This window comes from Corapipo altera, unplaced genomic scaffold, assembly GCF_003945725.1.
Source record: "Corapipo altera isolate COAL_440 unplaced genomic scaffold, ASM394572v1 0, whole genome shotgun sequence".
NCBI lineage: Eukaryota > Metazoa > Chordata > Aves > Passeriformes > Pipridae > Corapipo > Corapipo altera.
In genome coordinates, this window is record NW_020884872.1 from 82742823 (window position 1) to 82765614 (window position 22792).

Below are 22792 nucleotides of genomic sequence, written 5' to 3' on the forward strand. Positions count from 1 at the left end.
CATGTAAAGGAGTGTTAAAATATTTCAAAGGCATAGCAAAGATGAAATTAGAATAAGCTAAATTAAAACTCTTGCCATGTAGCTAATGCAGCATGTCAGCAAATGTACTGCTAAATTGCTTTATATTTTTAAATTTCTTTGTCCATTTTGACTGGATGTTAAAAGGCAACATAATCCCTATAGATATTTAGGTGTGTACATTTATTTATGTTGAGAAAATCTATTCACTTTATTTTCATTTTGAATCTCTATACTTACAGGTTGCTAAGATAAAACAGGCTATTTTATCCCACGATATACTCGTTTATTTATTAATGTTTGTCTCTATGACTATGTCCTTTTATTGATAGGACCCGACACACTACAAACTATAATCCAATATTTACAGGAGGATTTGGTAAGTAATCAATAATCTTTCACAGTCAGACTTACAGGCCAGAAGTCTGTGGATTGCTGTTATTTTGGAGGAACTTAAAAGATGGGTTTTGAGAAGACCCAAACTCCCAAAGATGAAATACTGGAAGATGAGTCTCTCCATTAGGTTTTATCTTGGTAGCCTGTCCATTCCTCAGCTCTGATGTTGGTAGCTCCACTCAGTGTCCCAACAGCCAAGCTTCCTCACTACTTGTAAGGACTCCTAGTAAAAGCCAACTCAACGATCTGATCCTTCTTTGGAATTTTCCCAGAGAGAAAGAGTAGAAACATATGTTGTCCTCCCAGTCTATTTCCAAACATAATGCTAGTTCTGCTATTTAAGCCATGACACAAAACCTCTCTGATCTATCTCTTTTATTTGGTTCCTGAAGATGTATTCCTCTCACAATTTCTATAAGCTGTAGGATGAGGAAATGCAGTAGAGTCACATTAAGACATCTTCACAATTTAATAATCAAATAAAAAGGGCTGTGAACAATATGGTCATTGTGTTGATCTTCAGTGTTTTTTCCAATATTGTTGCAGTTTATCAGGTATGCAAGGCAGGGAAAGGAAAGATCTTAGTTTTTATCTTTGTGAAATTCCTCACAAGCTTTGAACACTTGCTTTATTTACTTATTTGGACTAAGAATGAGAATTTATAACATACTTTTGAAGTGAATCTCCCAACAGTTCTTCTATTTCATGCTGTGACTCACATCATAAGGCAATTTCTGACTTTGCAAAACTGGATTCCTTTTGGAGGATATCTAAAATGTGCCAACTATTGGGGGACTGAACTACAGCTACTATGAAAGAACCCCTTCCCTTTCAAAACTCTCATGTGTTATGTGGAATTCAGGTCCACAGTACCAAACGGTTTGCTCTGCACTTTTTCCTCTTGGAGTCACACAAAGTATTAATTGACATGTGGCTAGAGTTGCCTTATGAATAAGGAAACCTGAGTTTTAGACCCAGCTAGGACTCTGATCTTCTGTGTGAAATGATTGCATTTCTTTGTCACTCTAAATTCCCTCACTGAGCTTTGTCTTGTTAGTTAATTTTTTCAAACAAGGGAAGAGCATCTGACATAAATTACTGATATTTATAATAAGAATCAGATCATAACTATGGCACCTAGAAACCAGCATACCATACTAACCATCCATCTTTCTGATTCTAATAGTATGACAAAGCTTTTGAGAAATTCACAGAATCACAGAATATGCTGAGTTGGAAGGGACCCACAAGGATCACCAAGTCCAACTCTTGGCCCTGAACAGGACCATCCCGAAGGGTCACACCATGTGCCTGAGAGTATCATCCAAACACTCCATCAGGTTTGGTGCTGTGACCACTTCCCTGGGGAGCCTGTTCCAGTACTCAACCACTCTCTGGGTGAGAAACCTCTTTCTAATATCCAACCTAAACCTCCTCTGACACAACTTCAGGGCATTCCTTCGGGTCCTGTCACTGGTTACCACAGAGAAGAGATCAATGCCTGCCCCTCTGCTTCCCATAATTAGGAAGACAGAGTTGAAAACATAATTAGGACAGTTGGAGGAAGTAAAGTTGGCTTGTTATGAAAATTGTAGGTTTTTAAGGTGGAGTGAATCTGGATGTAGGAAACAAAGATAAACAGATAACTGCAGATTTTGAGTACATTGGATGTGGACCAGAATTATTGAAGAGCCCATTGGGTGACATAAAGAGCAAAGGACAGAAGTTCTCAAAGAGAGAATAGGGCCCACAGAAATTTGAATCATGGTGAATGTTATGTTACCTAGCTATCAAATCAGGGGGATCAGCAGAATAAAATATTACTTATGAAGAACAATTTATATTGACAGATTGTCCAGAACTCCTAGGAACCAATGACAACAACTTTGGCTTTCTTTGTTGATGGCCACAGCACATGATCATTGGGATCAGTCAATTTAGCAATACTAGGAAATTTCTGTGAATATTAACAAAATATGATATATCTGTATATTATTCTGAAGCAATTCTTCCACTTATATCCCAATACCTTACAAATATGTTTAAGGGAAGATAAAATTTATTCAGGGTCTAGGTAGAAGGCTAGATGTTTTATATCAGAGTTGGGATTCTTCTTAAATTTCTTAATGCATTGAAAACGATCTAATAATTGATAAAAAAACCACAGAATATTCATTTTGGCTCTGGTTAGCTTTTCATGGAACATCTGCACACAAGCAATTTATTTTAATAATCAAAATCTCTGTAACTGTGACAGCTTTAGCAACCCCACCCTCTGGCTCCCAGATAGTTGGAGTGCATCCAGTCATGACAAAGGTGATGTCACATTTATCCCTGCACATGAGAAGTTCTAATATCAGATCTCTTGTTCCAAAAACTTCATATAAATTGTAAAATTGTAGCAGGAATAAGGTTGCAGTGTGGTGTCACTGTATTTTATTAACTTGGATCTTATTCTTTGCTCTTTTTTAAAAGACTTAGGTAGAGTCAGCTATGAAGGATGATGTACTATTGAAAAGGGATGAAGTCACCTAAAATGCATATGTGAAAACTTTACATTTTTTTCAGAATACAGAAAACTTTGATGAGGTAGTTGCAGTAAAATCACCTCTATAGCAGATGTGAGACTACAGATATACAAGCAGGTGAGTTGAAATAAGAGCTCCCTGTCTCTAGACAGGGGAACTCTTCTTTCTCCACCTGTCTTTCCTCATGTTGTGCCTTCCTCTCCCATGCCTAAACAGCACCTCCTCAGTCCTTCTGTGAACTGATTTCACTCACTATTCTGTCATTAAACTACCCTGGAGTGTGGGATGTCAGGGTTTTTTTCCAGGCTACTAAAATACAGTATCTCATGTAAGGATATGATGGGAACCAGTGACAGTACTAAAAAAAAAGGAGGGAGAGTGGCTGAGTAATGGGTGGAGGAGACTGCAGTGAGCCACTAAATCATCTGGCCAGTATAGGAAGCTGTAACATTCAGAGATCTTTTTAAACCCTTGTTTAATTATGGTGCATTAGAAATAGCTATCAGGGCATACATCACTGAAGTGAAGTTTCCCCGGTGATTTCAACAAGAGAAAAATCACAGTTTTAGGGGTTCATAAACCTGATTCTGCTCCTGCTTATAACGCTGTTAATCAGCAACAGTGATTCAGTGGATTTGAAGCAGCTTCACTGGACCAGGCTGAATTAAATTAGGTGGGAATTGAGACCAAACTTTACTATAGGAGAAGCTAATGATGCCACTCAAAATTAAGGCTGCCTGACAGATTTTAGGTTGGTTTATAGGCGGTTCTTACAGAACATGAAATTAGGTCAAGTTTATGTCTTTTAATAGAGTATTTAATTATATTAACTGTAGATTTACCATCTACTAGTAGAGACCACTGAACTCCATGCACAGTCAAGTGCAGAGCTTTATGTGTTGAAAGCAGGTAGTGTTTTCCTCAGTTGCTCATTAACCACTGGTTGAAGCACTGTAACTGCACTTAGCAGGTATGCAGAGCTTGGAGAGCATTGGTACCATTCAGTTTCTCAGAAACAGAGGAATCATTCAAAAAATCCTATCTCCTTTGATTATCTTAGGGAACTACTTAACATCTATGGCACGTCTAACATCAGTTAGATATTCATAACAGTTTTGCAGGTGGTTTTCTTAACCGCGAAACCTTTTTCTTACAAAATAAATTTTAGTTTTGTATGACTTTCTAGGCCAGTGGTAAGGACAGCTGGTACTTTAAAGGTCAAATTCTGCTTTGTATATTGCATGTTGAGGGGATTGAATGTACCCTCAGTCAGTTTGCGGACAACAACAAGTTGGACAGGAGTGTTCATCTCCTGGAGGGTAGGAATCACAGAAACACAGAATCTCAATTAGGTTGGAAAAGACCTCTGAGGTTGTCAAGTCCAACCTATGACCTAACACCACCATGTCAACTAGATCATGGCAGTAAGTGCCATGTCCAGTCTTTCCTCAAACACCTTCAGGGATGGTGACTCCACCATCTCCCTTGGCAGCCCATTCCAATGTTTAATCACCCCTTCTGTGAAGAAACTCCACCTAATGTCAAACCTAAACCTTCCCTGGTGCAGCTTAAGACTATGTCTTCTCATCCTGCCCCTAATTGCCTGGGAGAAGAGGCTGACCCCCACCCGATTACCACCTTTTTTCAGATGTAGAGAGTGATAAGATCACCCCTGAGCCTCTAAACACTTCCAGCTCTCTCAGCTGCTCCTCATAACACTTGTCTCTAGACCTTCACCACCTTTGTTGTCCTTCTCTGGACTCAAGGGAGGCTCTGCGGAGAGATCTGGACAGGCTGTATTGATGGGCTGAGGACAATTGTATGAGGTGCAACCAGGCGAAGTGCTGGTTCACAGCATGAGTTCTACAGGCTTGGGGAAGAGTGGCTGGAAACCCGACCAACGAAAAAGGAACTTGAGGTGCTGGTTAACAGCAGCTGAACATGGGTGTTTGAACATGGGAGCTAGGGGTGTTTGTCTGGAAAAAAGGAGGCTCAGGGAGGAACTTCTCACTCTCTACAACCACCTGAAAGAAGGCCGAAGCAAAGTGAGAGTTGGTCTCTTCTTGCAGGTTACAAGCAACAGGACAAGAAGAAACAACCTCCAGTTGCCTCAGAGGAGATTTTGATGAGAGTTTAGGAAACATTTCTTCACAAAAGAGTGGTCTGGTATTGGAACAGGCTGTCCAGGGAAGTAGTTGAAACACCATCCCTGGAAGTCTTTAAAAAACATGTGGATATGGCATTGGGAATACAGTTTAATAGTGAAAATGCAGGTTAACCATTGGACTTGGTGATCTTAGAAGTCGTTTCCAGTCTTAACAACTCTATGACTTTATCATTTAGTGGTGGACTTGGCAATGTTATGTTTATGGTTGGACTTATTGATCTTAAAGATCTTTTCCAACCTAAATTCTATGTTTCTCTATCCGAGTCCAACTGAATAATATACTTAGTCCCATTCTCCCGGGGTATGATTTTGTTCTTTAATAAAGTTTTCACATTTTAGAGAAGCTCAGGTCAGATAGATGCATCCACCTTAAAATAGGAGGGAAAATATGAGAATTTTAAGGCCGTATCCTTGCAGATCTTTAAAGTTAGTAATGTTCTTCTAGCTTATGTTCATGGATTTTTTCTACCATTGGCAAATTCACAGAAAACTTTTCAGGGTTAGATCCTACATATTTTCTTAAGCAGTGTTATTACTGTAATCCCTCTAGAGTGAGGTAGCTACAAGATCCACAGAATTTGATCTAGGGGACTAGAGAAAATGAAAGTTTGTGATTATCTAATTTAGACCATGTCACGATCTAGTTTTTTTTCTTAAAATTACTCTTGTAGAGTTTCAATGTGGTCTGTGGTGAATAGTCTTTCTAGTTCTCTAGTAGTGACTCTTCGCAACTTGACAGCACTTTCTCAGTGTGAAGCATAAATTTACCCACAGTTTGAGGTTCGAGCTGGGTGAGGAATGTTGGCTGTAGACAGAAACTTTTTCAATTAGAAGTTTTCTGTTGGTAAACTTAATTTTGAGAAACCTTTCTTCATTAGTTGTATGGATCACTGTGAAAATACTGAGGAAAGATTTCCAGATCAAAATCTCTCATTTCAAAAAAAAAAAAGGAAAATGTCCTATTAGAATGAAATTACATTTTGAAATGTTTGATGTTTTATTCCATTATTTCATGACAGAATAGCAGTAACAATACATAATTGCTATGACATGGCTTGGTTTGATACCATTTGTCATGAGTTAATTCATGCATAATGAAAGTGATGTAGAGTTGAAGAATATTTTTTAATGTTCTTTTGCACTTTGTGCAAAACTTAGAAGGCACTGATTTTCATTTGAAGTTGCCATGAATAAACTAGTTTCAACTGTAGAATCTGTTCATAAAGAAAAAAAAATTCTAAGTTTTTCAGCCATCTCTTAGTCTTAGGAAGTAGCATTCAAGATGTCACGCCAAAACTGAACTGAATAAAGAATCCAAACTATTTAATTTGCAGTTAGCTATTCCATTTCTGATCTTACCTGATGCTTTTAAACTAGGCTGATTTTCTGTTCGCTTGTATCCATGATGTTTCCAATGAAGCCAACACTGTTCCCCATTTAGGGTCAAGAATTAACAAATCCTATTTAAAATAATTGCTTCCAGGGGCAAAGTGCAAACTTTAATCTGTTTTTCATTCAACGCAGAATCTAGCCTGCCCCAGAGTGAGAGGACAACTCATGTGCTCGACCTCATAGGGGTGTTGTTTTACTGAACAACACTGACCTTTGCAGTTTATGACTGTTGTGACATAAATTCTTCAGTGTCATAATTTCTGTCTCTGTAGTAGCATTTTATGTTAGTCAAACAGAGATTTAGCCTGTGTTGTTGTGATCTGCTCATAACAATGCTGATACTTACCACTTTGAAGGATAAAAGTTTTAGTCTTTGTTCCAATACACTGAAGAATGGAAGAGCATAAAGTTTTGCCCAGAAGGGGATCTCCTATGTGAACACAGGTGTTTTCCATTACAGAACCGAAACCGAGGAGTAAATCTAACATTGGTGTAAATCAGGAACTGCTAAATTACAGCCGCTGGCTTGGTTCCAATCACCTTTCACATACCCAGAGTAATTTTAATAAAGTCAAAGGACTTACTTTGGATTTTCTTTGGATCTAAAAGAGATTAGAATTTGACCTTAAGTGTATCAGCACAAAATTGTGCAAGTAAGTAAAGAAGGACTGAAAAGCTTTTTGTTTAGAAAAGGAACAAAATGTTAGGAACTATAAAGTGTTAACAGGTTTGTAAGAATACTGTAATGCAGAAATGGGCCCTGACACAATAAATGTAAGTGGTCAATTTAAGCTTGGCATCTGTGTACAACAAAATATTAAACAGGTCATTTGTAAGAAAGTAGTTAATACAATATGAGGGGTTTTTGGCAGTAAAATTTGTTTTAAAACTTTTCATCATCTTTTTCAACATTAGCCATGAATTCTTGACTTCAAATGGCAGTTCAGTATCCTGTTAGCTAAATAAGTTAGTTGACAGAAAAGTTTGTGTTCCTGTGGTGTAAAGATGAGTGTTGAAATAATTCAGGTTAAAAAAATAAAATAAAAACTCCCACAGACTGTGTCATTACTTTTGCTTACAATATCAGTAATATGATGGTAGACTCTCAGAATCTCATGACTTATTTACTTAAATTCCTTTTTCTCTACTCCTTCTACTCCACTCTTTGCATTTGTTCACATACTTTATGGAGTAAAATGTAAGTGGACCTCTATTTAATTATGTCACCTTTTTCTTCCCATATTTCATGTTGTTTCCCTTTTCAAGGACAGAAAGCACAGCTATGTCCAGAGATGGAGTCAAATATTGTCTGGATTCTTCCTTGGCTGAAGCAGGCAAGTTCCAAATTTCTGGCCATTTTAGAAAGAAATTGGTTCACTTTTCCCATGAAAGCTTTGTGGTGTTCCACACAACATTATGACTAATACTGGATGTATCAAAAGCTTTGCTTTCTTGGAATTACAGAATGGTTGGGGTTGGAAGGGACCTTAAAGATCATCTTGTTTCAACCCCTCTGCCATGGACAGGGATGCCACCCACTAGATCAAGTTGCTCATTGCCCCATCCAACCTAACCTTTAACACTTCCAGAGATGGGCATCTACAATTTCTCTGGGCAACCTGTTCCAGTGCCTCACCATTCTCTGAGTAAAGAATTCTTTCCTAACATCTAAACCTTCACTCTTTCAGTTTAAAACCATTGCCCCTTGTCCTGTCATTATTTGCCTATATAAAAAATATCTCTCCCTCCTTTTTATAAGCCTCCTTAAGGTACTGGAAGGCTGCAATAAGATCTCCCTGAAGCCTTCACTTTTCCAGGCTGAACAATTTCAGCTCTCTCAACCTGTCTCCATAGGAGAGTTGCTCCATCCCTCTGATCATCTTCATGGAACTTTTCTTATCCTCACTCCTACTCCTATATTGCATTGTTATGCCCTCATAGAGTTCCTTGCAAGCCAAAATCTCTGGGACATCAAAAGTAGATCATATTACATTCAGCTGATATATGTTGCTGTAGAAATATTTATTTATAAATGTACAATATGTTATCCTTGCTTATTAGCAATTTTACCAGATTCAAAAGAGTTTAGTAGACAGAAAATTGAGAATTTCTTTCAGTAAAGAACTGCTTACTAGTAAATTAGGAAAATTCAAAACAGGTTGCATAGTTATATAATTAAGATAACTAAATTATCTTGGAAATTATACTAAGGGTCAGTTTTGAGGGCTAATTTATAATAATCCCTGTTCCTCAGAGTTTAGGGAGAAGTCTGCTATGGAGTTCACAGTGGAAGGATGTAAATATAACATGCCAACTGTCAGCATCCTCTTTCACCCTTGTTGTCCAGCCTGGTCCCTGGAACACTGTGAATTCCCGGGCAAACCTTTGACATGGCCATGGTTGTGCATGGTTATGCACAAGCAGATTATTAAATGACCTCCTTTTCTGCAGTGGTGTATTTTTTTTGCTGTGCCTGCCTGGTGCTGACTGTAGCAGGATACAGTATCTCCTAACAGATCGATTTAGTGTCTGATCTATTCTATAGTTTATAGTTTCTTATCAAATGCCTTTAATGTGGTTCTTTCTGTTCCTATTCCAGATGAAAGCATAACTTTTTCTTTCTTTTTGAGTTATTCTTCATGGAGTCAGTTCAAACTACCCAGAGTTTAAAGACTCTAGCCCTAGAGAGAATCAATTTAGAGATGGAAATGGCATAATAGAATGAAACATGTTACCTTCCAGAGTGTTTCGGAAACTGTAATTGGCCATTTTATCCATGGATCCAGATTCATACTGAGTCAGTGACAGGCAAAATTCAACATCAGCTGAGGATGGGAGCCTTGGGGTCCTTGATTTATCATTGTTCCCAGGATTTCGCCTTATAGGCCCCTCGCTTGTGGCATTGCATAAAGCCTGTTGGCTGTTGTAATCTTCAGACCGAGTACAAATTACCTGTATAAAACATTTTCTATTAGAAGAGTTGCAATGAAAAAATATAAAAACAAAAGAGATACTTTGATTGATTTTTTTTAAGAGCAAAGAAAATGTATACTATAATAAGTTTGTTTCAAGAATATATATTATTTTTTATATTTTTTCTGTATGATTTTAGTATAAGCTGGTTATTTCTTAGAAAACACCCCTCTACTACAGTGCATGTTTTGAAAAAATAAACTAGTCTGTATCTGAAACTACCCATGTGGACTAAGTCATCAAACCTCATTTATGCTCTTGAAAACTCACTGAGGCTAAATTCGGTGTTACCTACCAATGTAGCAGGATGCAGAGTTGAATTTGCTGCTGCAACTGCTAAATGGAGGCTCTTTGGCTTCAACAGACTACCGAACAAAGCCATAATCACAGATTTTTCTCCCAACACAGTAAGAGGAGGAATTGTTGACTTGAAATACGAGAAAAAATCTTTTATTATGAAAATATCTGTCTGTGCTTTGTCAGTCTAATGTCAGCTTACTTTCACTATATCTCAGTGATGCTACGTGTACAAAATGGAAAAAAGTTGCTGCCGTACTTTCTAGAAACGTTCTGGAGATGAACATATACCACCAACTGAAATACTGTAGTAATGGGTATTAGGAAAGGATCTTAAACAGAGAGATGGATACAGATATAAAAAACTGTCCGAATCCAGCATAATTGACATAAGTTTTCTCAGTTCACAGGCAAAGTCCAGTTACAATGGCATAACAAGTCGTTATTTGTCAGATAATCTGTAGAAGCCATCAGTCCAGTTTGAGACTCCTGGTAGAGCAAGATAGTTCAACGTAGCTTCAAATGGTAGTCAACTATTTTATCTGAGTTAAACTCCTTCACATTTGTCATCGGTTAAAAGTGTCCACACAGACTGTAAGTTCCGCTAAGATGCTGTTCAATATCTTTCTAAGGCATAGCAATTTATCTGTAACCTAATGATGTGGGTCTTCTAATCACCACGAGGTTTTTCTTGTAGCTCTCACAGTATTCTCTGCTTGGCCAGAGAAATGATCAAAATGAGAGCAAGGATTTTTTTTTTTCCATATTCTGGTATAATAAACCTACAGGGAATTATCACAAGGGCTAACTCCTATTTCTACTTTATATTCAGAACTTGCCTGACATGGAGTCAGGATGGAGGATGGTGAAAAACATAATGACACAATGACAAGCAGAAGATGAGATTGAGAGTTTAGTGGGAGTGTATATTGGTAGAGTTGGTGGGTATATGTAAATGAAACAGAGCAACAGTAGCTCAAAATACAGAACAACAAGTTGTTCTGTATCCCTAGCAGGTGAAGCTAAGGCTCTGAAAAAACTCACTGTCTATTGTTTTGCTTTTCTTCTGAAAAAAAACACCAAAACAAGTAAAACTTTAAACCACCAGAGATCCCTTCAAAACACAGGACTCTGCTGTTAGGAAGTAATTGATGTGGTTAATGAGAAGTTTGTGTGGAGAAAGAACAGGTCTCATTAGTGAGTGAGACATCATAGGGGAGAAAATACCTAAGACTGAAACCTCAACTTCTTTTATCCTGACGGTATAGTTCTATTTCATGGACCAGAACAATGGACAAGAAGGTGAGTGAAAACAACCATCTCTGCTTTGAATGAAGTGGAAGAGTATGAGATCCTCTGTTAACGAAGGAATTGAGTGGGAGATTCATTTCACTGGTACTAGCCACGTACAAATTGCCAGATTGAAGTAACGCTTTAGGATGACCTCTGCAGTCAGGAGAGAGAGAGGTGTCTTCTGAGTGTGATTTAGCCCTCCCATACCAGATGTCTGGTAGGTGAGATGTACTTACCTCTAGGGGTGCCTGACTCTCTTCATTGACTCAGTCAGTAAAATAAAATTAGTAAAAAAATCAATGCAGAAACTGTCTCTGGACTGCAGTTAGCAAGGGGAGCAAAATTAAATGTTCAACTTGATGCTCTGCTTCTATATTAGCATGGGATGAATTGCACCCTGGAGGCATGGACGTGCCTCTGAAGACAGAGACAAAGGCAAGTTGCTTTGCTGCTGAACTAACTTTTGAATAAGTAGAAGGAGATGAAATGAATCCTTTTGTAAGTGATTTGACAAAAATTTCACAGAAAATGTTTGATGAAGATGGTGATATAACATAGAGTTCTTAAGAATCTGGAGTTCTTAAATGATAAATTTTCTATGAATATGAAAATAATGAAAAAATTATTCTCATCTTTTTTGCGGTAGATAAGAAAGCTTATCGGAGAAATTTATCCCCAAGACTGCTCTATTAGCTGAAATCTGCCCTAGTTTGTTAAAGCTACTGAGGTGCCCTTGCAGGTTGTAGGTAGTTGTCCAACAGAGAGTTTCATGTGTACATGACCCCCAGAAGCTCACCAAGTGGGTCAAGATTGTACTTCTAAAAGGAATTGAAGTCAGGACTCTGCCTCTAAGGAGTATCTTCTAAGAATCCCCACCAATAAGCGAGGGGTAATGACAGGGAGAGACCTACACTTATAAACACAAAACATAGATACAGTGTTGGTTTTATGATTTATTTGTATTACTGAGAGAGTTTATTCCCATTAGAAGGAAAAGAGGGGGATGATTCAGAAGATCCTCTAGTAATTTCTTTGTTTATAAAAATGCACCATCCCATGTCCCTAGAAGTGCATTAGTGAAGAAGGTAAATGTGCCTTGGCTGGTGAAGCTCAGCCTGTTTCCCACTTCTGACTTGACTCAGAAACTACCCATATGTGGATTTTCTATTTAGCTTTCTCTCCTATGGGCTCTATCTAGGTTCATATCTTCTGGGTTCTCTGCCCTGCCATCTCCTATCTTTCATCCTTTTCCAACAGCCCTGGGGATATATCCCCATTGTGTCTTAAAAAAGGAATCACATGCTGTCTTCAACACTGGGTCCTCAGGTATTCAGACAGGGAATCTTAAAGATGTGCTAAAATATATCTCTAAACAAAGGAACTTTCCCTCTTTGTTCTATTTATCCATTTCAGTGGGATTTAATGTAACCGTTAATGTCATGAGGCTTATAAATTGTTGGAGTGCTATTTTTTTTTCATTTATGTCTCCGTGTAGCCCTCCTTAACTGTCTGACTAATCAAATTCATCCTAAACAGAAGCCAGGTGCTACAAGGTAGTTGGTAAGTCACAGTCAAGAAATGCCAACATAATCAGCAGGAATGAAAATGCTTGTCTGTAACCTTCTGCTATTTTTTTTCTGAACCAGAAATTAAGGTCTGGTCATAAAATTAACAAGGATACTTTTCCAGTATGATTTAACTTAAGTGATATTAATTATGAGTCTATATGAAACTATAACTTGCTCTTTTAAGTGATAAGTGTAAGTGATAACATAACACAGATCAGTCAAATAGTTCCTTCTGAATATAATCTGCATACAGCATAGATAAAACAGGTCACACCATTGCCTTCTTTTTGTTCAGCAGGAATACTTTCTACTAGAAATATGTTGGTTTAAAATATGATTTTCTGTTCCCTGTCAGAACTGTCCGGAGCAAATTTCTCAGTTCACCTTGGACAAAGCTTAAAATTACAACTGCATCTGCCTTCACAAATTCGCTAGCTCCAGGGAAACTTAGGAAGATACTCAGAGGAAAAGCTTATGTAAGCAGAGAGCAGACCAAATGCCAGTAGATGGCAGTCCAGAATATGCAGTATTGCATCTGGACCTTGTAGCACCCAGTAAAAAATATCCTTCTGTGCATTGCAGTGAAGATCTTGAGCACAGCTCTTTGGAGTGTTTCTTAGAAAACAGACTGTAAAGGCTACTGTCTCACGCCTTTGGCAAATGGGAAATCCTTTTGCCTTTTGCTTTGCAACTGCTTGCACAGATCAGCCCCTGTGACAAAATAAAGTGAAATGCATTACAGGAGTCTTCAGTGATGTTCAGTCCTTTCTCTGCTGTTTTTAAATTCAAAACTGTGGAGGGGTTTGTGACAAATTCCTTGGGGTTATTTTTTGCTTATTAGATCTCAGGGGCATTCAGTACTATTGAATACTCTACAATTCAATAATATGTGCCTGAACACTTGCAAAAAGGAGATTTTCTGTGTTATTGAAATTACAAAGTGATCTGAAATTCCTCAGTTTGTTGGGGCAGCACAGCTGCTCAAAGGGCTTGTTCACACCTCTGCTTCCTTTATAATTGATCCCTTGCTCTGCTTCTCTCCTGAGATCACCAAGCAGAGATCTGTTCCCCTCCAGAAACTGCATCAGCATATTTTCATAGTGTTGTGTTCCAGATTAAACAGCAGAAAAGAACCACTTCAGACTAAAGCTAGAGCAACCACTTGACTTGCCGATGTATGCCAGACACAGACATGTGATGTGGGCACTTCATGGCCTTCCTTAACACATGTCTATGTCTCTTTTTGTCCTACATGAAGTCTGGATTCCAGATAACCTGCAACAGAAGAAACCGTATTTTGGGACCTTGCTTTTATAGGTGGAGCTTTGAAAGATGCTGGATCTATAGCAGAGCAAAAAATTTTTAAGAGATTCTGCATATTTGTATCTGATTCTTCATGTAGTGCTGATTATTGGCAGGAATAGAAAGGTAAAACAGGCAGAGGACTGAACAAAAAGAAAAAAAATTGGAAAGCAAAGATTTGAAGAAATTCTAAGAAACATCTTGTGCAAGGATAAGATAATTATCTTTCTTTCCCTTACAGCACATTCATTAACTGGAGGAGCTGTGAAACTGAAGCTAAAAGGAAGTGAGACAAATATGAAGTGACAGCACTGAAACAAACCCAGGCCCTTCAAGGTATTTTCTCAGCCTTCAGTAAAAGCTGGCTGAGTTTCATCTTTTTACTTGGAGGCAGCCCAGAACTGAGGGGTAACCTGTACCCCATTCAGCACCTCAAAATGGTGCTGGACTGGAGTAGAAAACTCTGTTAACAATTACTGCTGAAGTATTCATTAACACTTATTGGTTTGACAGACCATGATTCCCTGCTCTCCAGCTGCCTCCAACTGCTGCTGTCTCAATGTCTGCCATGAAATCAGTCAGACACATCTCTCTATGGAGAGATGGTAGGCTTCTTTTTCTACTAAATTATTAACAAAACTCAATTTTTACGTAATTCATTAGTTACTAATTTATACAGCTCTGAAAGTGCATATTATTTATCTTTTATATTACATGACTCGTTACATGAGCAAGCATGGCTGTACACTAGCGAATGGCCAAGCAACCACAGACCAAACTCCACTGTCATCCACTCGTGATCCTGTGGACAGTGAATTAAAGGGACATAGAGAGGCTGAGGATACCTGAGAGGCTGCTCCTGCTGTGCACAGATCCTGATAACCCTGCACTGTGGTACTGAGGTGGCATGTGAAGAGGTACCTCTTTCTAACAGGAAATGTTCCAAATTTATAATCCATAGAAGCATATCATTAGAGACTAATCTTCATAAACTCTTCCTTTATAGCTACTTGCTCCATTTGGGCTGTTGCTTTTTAATGTACCAGCCTGTAGTTGGCACCAAAACCTATTAAGTTGCAATAAAAAATAAAGTCATCGAGTTCATGTGATCCTCATGTGTCCACAAGCTGATGGATTTTTTGGTTGATTTAAGTACCAAGAAGTGCTGGCTTCTGGTGTTAGTATTTTTAAAAATTTCCTGCAGTTTTTTAAGATGGATGTAAAATAATGCTTCAAATGATGCTGTCAGACTATTCAATACAGTAATTGTATTCAGCAATACAGCTCCCTGATAAACTGTGCTTAGAATTAAAAAACTGATTCTGAATAGCTGAATTTCATATTTCTTATGAAGTCATAATTTCAGGTAATGGATCTAAAGTGCTGTCACTATTAGTTCAGGAGCATTATATCAATTTTCTATTTGTGTAACTTATTTCTCTTTTGTAGTAGCTTTGTTTTAGTGTAAGTGGTTCTGCAGGGTGATATGAAACGAAGTGCTAAGGGAAATTTTCCAGTTCTTTCTTGCAACAAAGAATTGGCTGCAGGCTTACACCAACACATCCAAGAGCAGCCAGCTCTCCACATTATGCAATTGCTTCTCTCAGGTCTTAGGAAAGACAAAATACAAGGAGCTGAAGTTGGTGGTGTTGCCTCCGTATCACCCTAGAAAACTAAAACAGCACTTATATTCTCCAGCTTTATTTTCTTCATCTTATGTCTAGCACACCATGGGGATTCCCAAACTCTAATGTTAACTACCAGTAGAAAGATTATGCTTTTATTTGCAGAGGATTTTTATACATTTGCAACTCCACTGACTTCAGTTATTTCTCAAAATTAGTTCTGGTACAGAGGAGAGAAGAATTTCACCTTCTACTATTTAGAATTATAGAACAGTTTTGGTTGGAAGGGACCTTTAAAGGTCAGCCAATCCAACCCCCTGCCATAGGCAGGGACATTTGCAACTAGATTTTTTTTTTTTTTAGCAAATCAATTATCTTGAATAATTGTAGAAAAGGGCACTAAAACAAAACAAAAAAAATACTGACAATGTCATGAAACGTCTCCAATTCCCATATAGTTTTCTGTTAATTCAACAAGGAATTGCAAAAATTGGTAAAACATTAGTATGTCTCATGCAGTCCTAATGCTGAATGCAACACCTGAATCATCACAAACAAGTACTTGAAAACATGAAAAAACCCTTCCCACATATGCTACCACATGAGGCAACCAAACAAAACCAGTAAAGGTTCCTGATAGTCTTGCTGGTAAAAAAGATGCAGGAATAAGAAGTGTCACTTAAATGACAAACATGAGAAAAATGTGGATGGATAATTCACTCAGCTAAGTGATAACAGCAGCATGTTGAAGAAAAACTAAGGTGAAAGCAAGAATTTCAGCATGTATCCATGGGTATCCATGTTGCCATGGCAACTCCTCAGTGGAATAAAGTATTTTCTCCTTTCTTTGAGATTAAAAAAAAAGAAAAGGGATGCTGTTCTGCAAATAGACACTTTACCTTTTTTTAAAATAAATCTATAACCATTTCCTAACATAGGCATTGTTTTGTTATGCTTTGGAAAGACACTTAAAATTCTAAAAAGGATACCATATTATTGATTTCACTTGCCCTCTTTTTATTTTGAATGCTTGTTAAAGCCTAAATTCCTTCACATTTCTGGATCCTACTCTTTTTGGTTTTTTTTTCCACTCATGCTGTTTAGCCACAGAGCTTGGATAATCAGTGTATTCTGAAGAAGATCTGTGGCTCTTTTCCGGTTTAAGCTAAGGCTATTTTTGTTCCCTTTTGATTTTCTGAAGTGATATTCTGGTCTCTTACTTTGTGCTACTTGAAGGAACTGTATTAACTGCTATTATCTACTAAGCAATTGTTTAAATTTGGATTCAAAGGCAATAAAGAAATATCAGTGTCTATTTTACCTTTACCCCAAATTCACTGACTGAAAACGCAGATCTGTTCCATCTCTGTTATTCTTTCTCTAGATAAGATAATAGAGCTATACATAGATAGAAGATGTTAAAGTGGGCTAATACCCTTTGAAGGTAAAGTTATCATGGGCTTATTTTGGAAAGTTTGATAAAAGTGTAACATTTCCAAAAGTGGCTGAAAAACATAGGTGGCAAACATTTTCAGAAATTACTTGGAAAACTTCAGCAAAGGACTTAGGTGCTCTCAGGTACATACACTGACACTGAACATGTTTTAAACACAGTACATTTTTTTACTATTGTACTCATCAAAGTTATAGAAAAATATCACTTAAAGCAACTTGTTTCATAACAAATTCTTTATTTTCAGAATATATTAGAGGGAAGTTATGAAACTGACTGTTTCAAAAATTTATTAATTGCTACTAATAAATTTTCTGGGTACTTATTACTAGGATGGGAAAATCTTAAGTATCTGGATAGGATTAATAAAACATTTGGAAAAAAAATGAGCTAAACACAACTATCTGACACCTCCAGCTGCTAGTAACTTGTTGATTCCTTTGTACTACCTGCCTCCTCCTACCTTGGTTGTCTCATCCAATATACTGCATTTATAGCTCCACTTGACACATGTAACCCATGCAATTCTGGTTTCATTTAATTCACTCTAACACTTGTACCTTTGTCACATAGCCATTTATTCAGGTCAGTGCAGAACAGCATAAGAACCACTTCTTTCTGATAATGCAATCTAATTAAGTTAGTAGAGTTCATCCAGATTCAAGTTGTTAGAAATGAGCAGAATCTTAGAAAATGGGATGAAAATACATGTTTGTACCTGTATCTATTTTGTGACTATGCCTACTCTGGTAAATTAAATGTGCCCAGGAAATTTCCCAGGCACTGAGGAAAACGACATAAAATAATCCATGTCTACGTCAGTAAAATCATTTTAGTGTCCCAAACGTGGTGTCTGTATGCAAACATTCTCCTGGGAAAGGTTCCTGAAAAGCACCTGTTTGGGGGAGAAAAAGGCATGCCAGACAATAGCCTAAAATAGTTCTGTTGAATAGTTCTCCTTGAATTTAGAGGTATATACGTGGCCTGTATTATTCAGAGAGCACAAAACAAGACTAAATACAGCACAACTAGCCCAGTTAGCCCAGTTGACTGCTGTTTTGTAATGCCAGAATATCCCAGAGCTACTTGAATTTGCGTCTCTTTCCGTTAAATCACTGAAACTGCCCAACCTTCATTTGGGCTGTTGCTACAGAAATAAATAGAACAAGGACAGATTTAGACAGTATAATCATAGACTTCAGCGCCAGAAGCAACTGTTGCTATTGTCATGATGGAGTGTGTCTATCGACGCTAATAGACCTTTGTCACTGTATTTTAGGTGATGTAGCAGTAATAAACAAGAGACAAAAAAATCTAGAAGCTCTCAGTGTTAGAACAACACACTATCGTTCAGCTATATAAGACCTTTATCACTTATGTATATATGTAATTTCACCTTGTTTTACAGCTAATTTGTTTTACAGCTACAGTGCTTTTAAGTTGCAGGAATCACTATTGTATTTACCTCTTAATTTCTTTGAGCAACAGATATTATTTCTTATATTTTTTTTAACTACTGATGTGAATTACACAGTTGGTTCTTCTGTGTCCTAAAGACTTAGTTTACTTGTTTGTTTGTTTAAAGTTGAAAGCAGATTAGTTTAATTTGATAGTTTTTAACTCTTGGATGGAGGAATTCATTGGGAGAGGGTTAGAGAAAACCCTGTACTTCAGTTTCTATCTCTCTGTCATCCATTGTTTTGCAATGGTTTTGTGCTAGAAATTTTTGTACATAAGTCCTGCTTTTTCTGACCTGACTGCTGCACCAGACCTAAGCCTATTTAACCTGCTAAAGGTCATGTTTGGACACAAAGGCATAATTTTCCTCCTTCCACTTTACCTTCGGGTTCTTAATTAAGCAACCTAAATCCTACAATGAGAAAGAAATAAGACAAAGAGACAAATGAATAGTTCTAAATGAAGATTATGGCCACATAAAATCTGATTTATTTTCTGGTATTACTTACTTTCTCTAAGTAATCAAAGGGAATGCAGCGTGGCTAAGTTTCCATCTTGTGCACCTCACCTAAGTGCCTAACATTGGATGGGATAATTCTCTTCCCCTTCCCTTGGCCTGTTCTTACCTGCCACGAGGAGAAAATTGATGCTAGGCTGAGTAAATTAGGGTTGGTGGGATGTCTGCCACCCATGTATTCATCAGTGCAAACCCCACAGTCCTCTGCATCTCGCCAGTCCCAGTAGGGGATGGTGAAGTTCTCATCACCCGTTATCTTCTGGATCTGACGTTCCCACATCAGCAGAAAGGCCCGATGCCAAGGCAGAAAACCAGGGGCTTCATGGGCAAAATCAATGTCCCGCCACACATTGGACCCACCTAAGAGTGTGTCTCGAGAGGCGTAATAATGCATCCACACAAAGAGATCGTACACATTGATGTCTCTGAACATGGGGTTGGAGCCATTGTTCATCTGAGTATACGTGCCGGTAGCAATAACGTAGTCCTGGCTAGGGATGTTCTTTGCCAAGTTAAGGTAGGCAAGAAATTTGTTCTTCTCACTGATAGTGAGCTGGAAGATGTTTCTTCTTGTTCTCAGTTGCCTTTCCGTGCAGTTGAGCCCTGAGAAACCAAACTTGCACTCTCCACAGTTGAATCCCATGAAGTTGCCTTCACATCTACATGTCCGGTTGTAAAATACAGAGGGCCAGTCCTCTCTGTCATCCACACCTGAAAAAGGGAATTGTGGTCCTAGTGGAGCCTGAGAGAGAAGGATGTTCTGGCAGGACCCTCTACTGGAAAGCTCCCCACAAGGGGATCCATCTCCATCCCAGGGGGGACAGCACTCCTTCCTCAGCAAACTTTGGGTGTTTGCACAGACTCGGGGGAACTGTCCTGTGGATGGCTGAAGGATGACCAGCAGAAAACCCATGGCAAATAGCAGCATAGTGACAGAGCAGCAGGAGAGCATTCGTGTTATGCTTCAGTGCATGGAATGTTCTCTCTGACCCCTCCAAACTCCTGGTGTGAAAGAAATTCCTTCCCCTCTGCCAGGAATGCTTCACTGCTGACTTCTGGTACAGTGCTCCAATATCCTTCCCCATTCCTACCCAAGATGCATTTACACACAAAGTACTCTTCAGGGTTAATCTGATTATCACATGTTTTAAGTGAAAGCCAAGTGACTTTTCCCCCAGCCCCCACAAGTTTCAAAATACAGGCATTTGTTATAAACTTTCATCTTCTGCCTAGCACATGATTGCTTTCCTCAGGCAATTGGAGAGGAAGTAAAATTAAAGTTTGGACACAGATACAACTGTAAGTTCTTTGAATTCCTGCTTTGATTATATGCTTTAGAATAAATGGATGGTTAAAAAAAAAGAACTAGAAGACTATGATCAGTTTTGATTAGCTATATGGGAAGAATTGTGAACCCAAAAATGAGAAACTAAGGAATTTTGGAATAAACTATTTTTTTAACATCAAGTAAACATAAAGTGTGGGCAGATTAAGTGTGAACATAGAGCAGAACCAAGATATATAGTCTGGTTTGGCATTTTTATATTTCAGTGTAAGTGCCTTTCCAGGATGTGCATATTGCAATGGGAAGTGAGGGAAATCATAAACTTTTCACAAGACAATTATTTTTGTTTTAGAACTGACAGTACTTTCACAGTTAATGACACACAGAAATCTGCACAAAAGTCTTCTCTGCAGTTTTGTGGGGATTTTTTCAGAAAGTGCTTTGAGCAGCTGTCTCTAGACCAGGAAAAACCCCTCGACTCCTGTTTTCCTCCCATCAAGCAGTTTGTGAACACATCTGTCTTCTTTACTCAGTATGTTGCTGGGCAACCTCCAGACCACCTACCTCTTTCTTCCTGTACATTAGCCCAAGCAGTGCTAACAGAGCCACATGGGCGGATTTAGAAGTTAGACATTCTTTGAAGTTGCTCCTTGAAGCTAGGGGACAACAGTTATTTTACTGCTGGGAAAATCAGATATGAATTATCCGTTATTTTCTTCATCTACTGCTGTTATTAGTAAGAGTGTTTTTTCTTGGGTTTATTTTTTCCTAAAAACTTTGTGAATTATTTCCTTGTGCCTAGGCAGAATCTCAGGAGGGTAGGAACAACACACAGGCAAACTAAGTGAGAACTTTGCTGGGAAACTATGCCTTTTGCTGGGATCAGCAGGTCATCACATGACCATGGTGTGGAGCACGAGGTGCTTTAATCCTGTTGGCTTCTACGCCTCAGGTATTCCAGGGGATTATCCCTGAATCCTGCTGCCAGGGAGCCTGTGATGGGGGAGCCTGGAGTAAAAGGGGCAAAGGGAAAGGATTTGCTTTTTCGACAAATATTTCTAACCACAGTGTGATGTTTACTACTGTTTGACTGACTCCCCTGGTTTCCATATCAGGCTTGTAAAACAGATTCTATCATAGAAATGTTACTTGTTTGATTTATTACGTTTTCTTTATGCCTATCTGTTTGGGAAACCTCACATTTCATTTACTGTTCCTCCCATGGATGCTAGTGCAAAAATACTTATGTGAGAAGAGACCCATCTCTGAGAATAAGAATATGTATTTTTTAATTTTCACCAAAAAGCTACAGGGATTGGAAAGACTTGAGGTAGAGCCTCAGAGTGAACCAGAAAAGGCCTCAAATACATATTTAGGCAGATAGTCATACACACAAATACATTTAATACCCTGTTTTCATATTCAAATGAGATTTTATATTCAATGTTAAAGAATAAGAATCCGAGACTTGAGAGTAGTCATATGATGAATTTCTGAGGCATCTGGTTAACAGAGGAATTCCCTGTGAAATTATACGAATGAGAAGCTCTGAATGAGGAATGTGACTGAGGAGCAGCACACGCCCCTCTTGACCTACTATTGAGCTGAGTCCAGTTTTGAGTAACTGTCAGTGATTCAGATAGTAGTGGGGAAACTAAGCTTTCCATAAACGAACAGCCATAAATGTTAAACAAGTAAGAAAATACGTGTTTCTATTCCCATGTGTGATTGTAGACTCACTGAAACATAAGACAATCACAATCACATGCTGCACCTGGGTAAAATCCTCTTCATTAAAAAGGCCTCATGGGACTTTCCATCTTTCTTTTCCCAGTACCCTTTATTTCATTGTTTTTCTACCATAGCCATCATATCTGCACAAAGTTTGTACGTAAGTTGAATTCAGTGGTTCTGGCTGAGAAACCTTTCCCATGTGTTCTGCCATTGGGTAGACACCACCTTCTCATATGCTCTGAGAGACCCATTTCTCGCACCTGGGTCTCCTTATTTAGGTATGAGCCAAGTCTAATTACTTTCAGGCACCCAAATGCTAGGTAGACCATAAGATCAGCATGGCTAAGGTACATCACTTTCTGCTTTCAAGAACATAAAATACAGAGGTTTAGTGGCGATATACAACTTTACTTGATTACAAAACATAAATGATCATGAATCACTTCACAGTAGGGTTTCATAGAGGCAACTTTCAACAGCAAATTGACCTGGGGTTCTGTCTCATGTCCCTAAATGTTAACTCTACCCTAAAGTTTGTGACTGGATCAGTTAAAGTATTTGTTTCAGTCTAGTAGACTAGCACAGTAATGGTAGTATTTAAAATCTAACTTATGTTTTCATTAAAAGGCTGATAAGTGCTTTATGGAGATGTCAATAGTTATTAGAAGAAAAATTCCCAGACAGAGTAGCGAGAATCCTTCCCAAAGCCCACTTGCTCACCTGCTTGTGGTATTAGGATAAGATCTGCAACACTACACTGCAATGCTAAATCAAACTACACATAGA

The 22792-nt window shown here is 38.2% G+C and overlaps 1 protein-coding gene across 1 annotated transcript in view; it reads right to left on the reverse strand.

Annotated features, from left to right (window-relative positions):
• Positions 1-20006, reverse strand: part of TYR (tyrosinase) — a 54894-nt gene extending 34888 nt beyond the window's left edge. Inside the window, exons 1-2 of the mRNA XM_027638556.1 lie at positions 19097-20006; positions 9237-9453 (exon numbers count right to left, since the gene is read on the reverse strand). Of these exons, the coding sequence (XP_027494357.1) occupies positions 9237-9453; positions 19097-19939 (1060 nt within the window). The 5' untranslated portion in view covers positions 19940-20006. The remainder of the gene's footprint in view (positions 1-9236; positions 9454-19096) is intronic.
• Positions 20007-22792: the final 2786 nt, after the last annotated feature.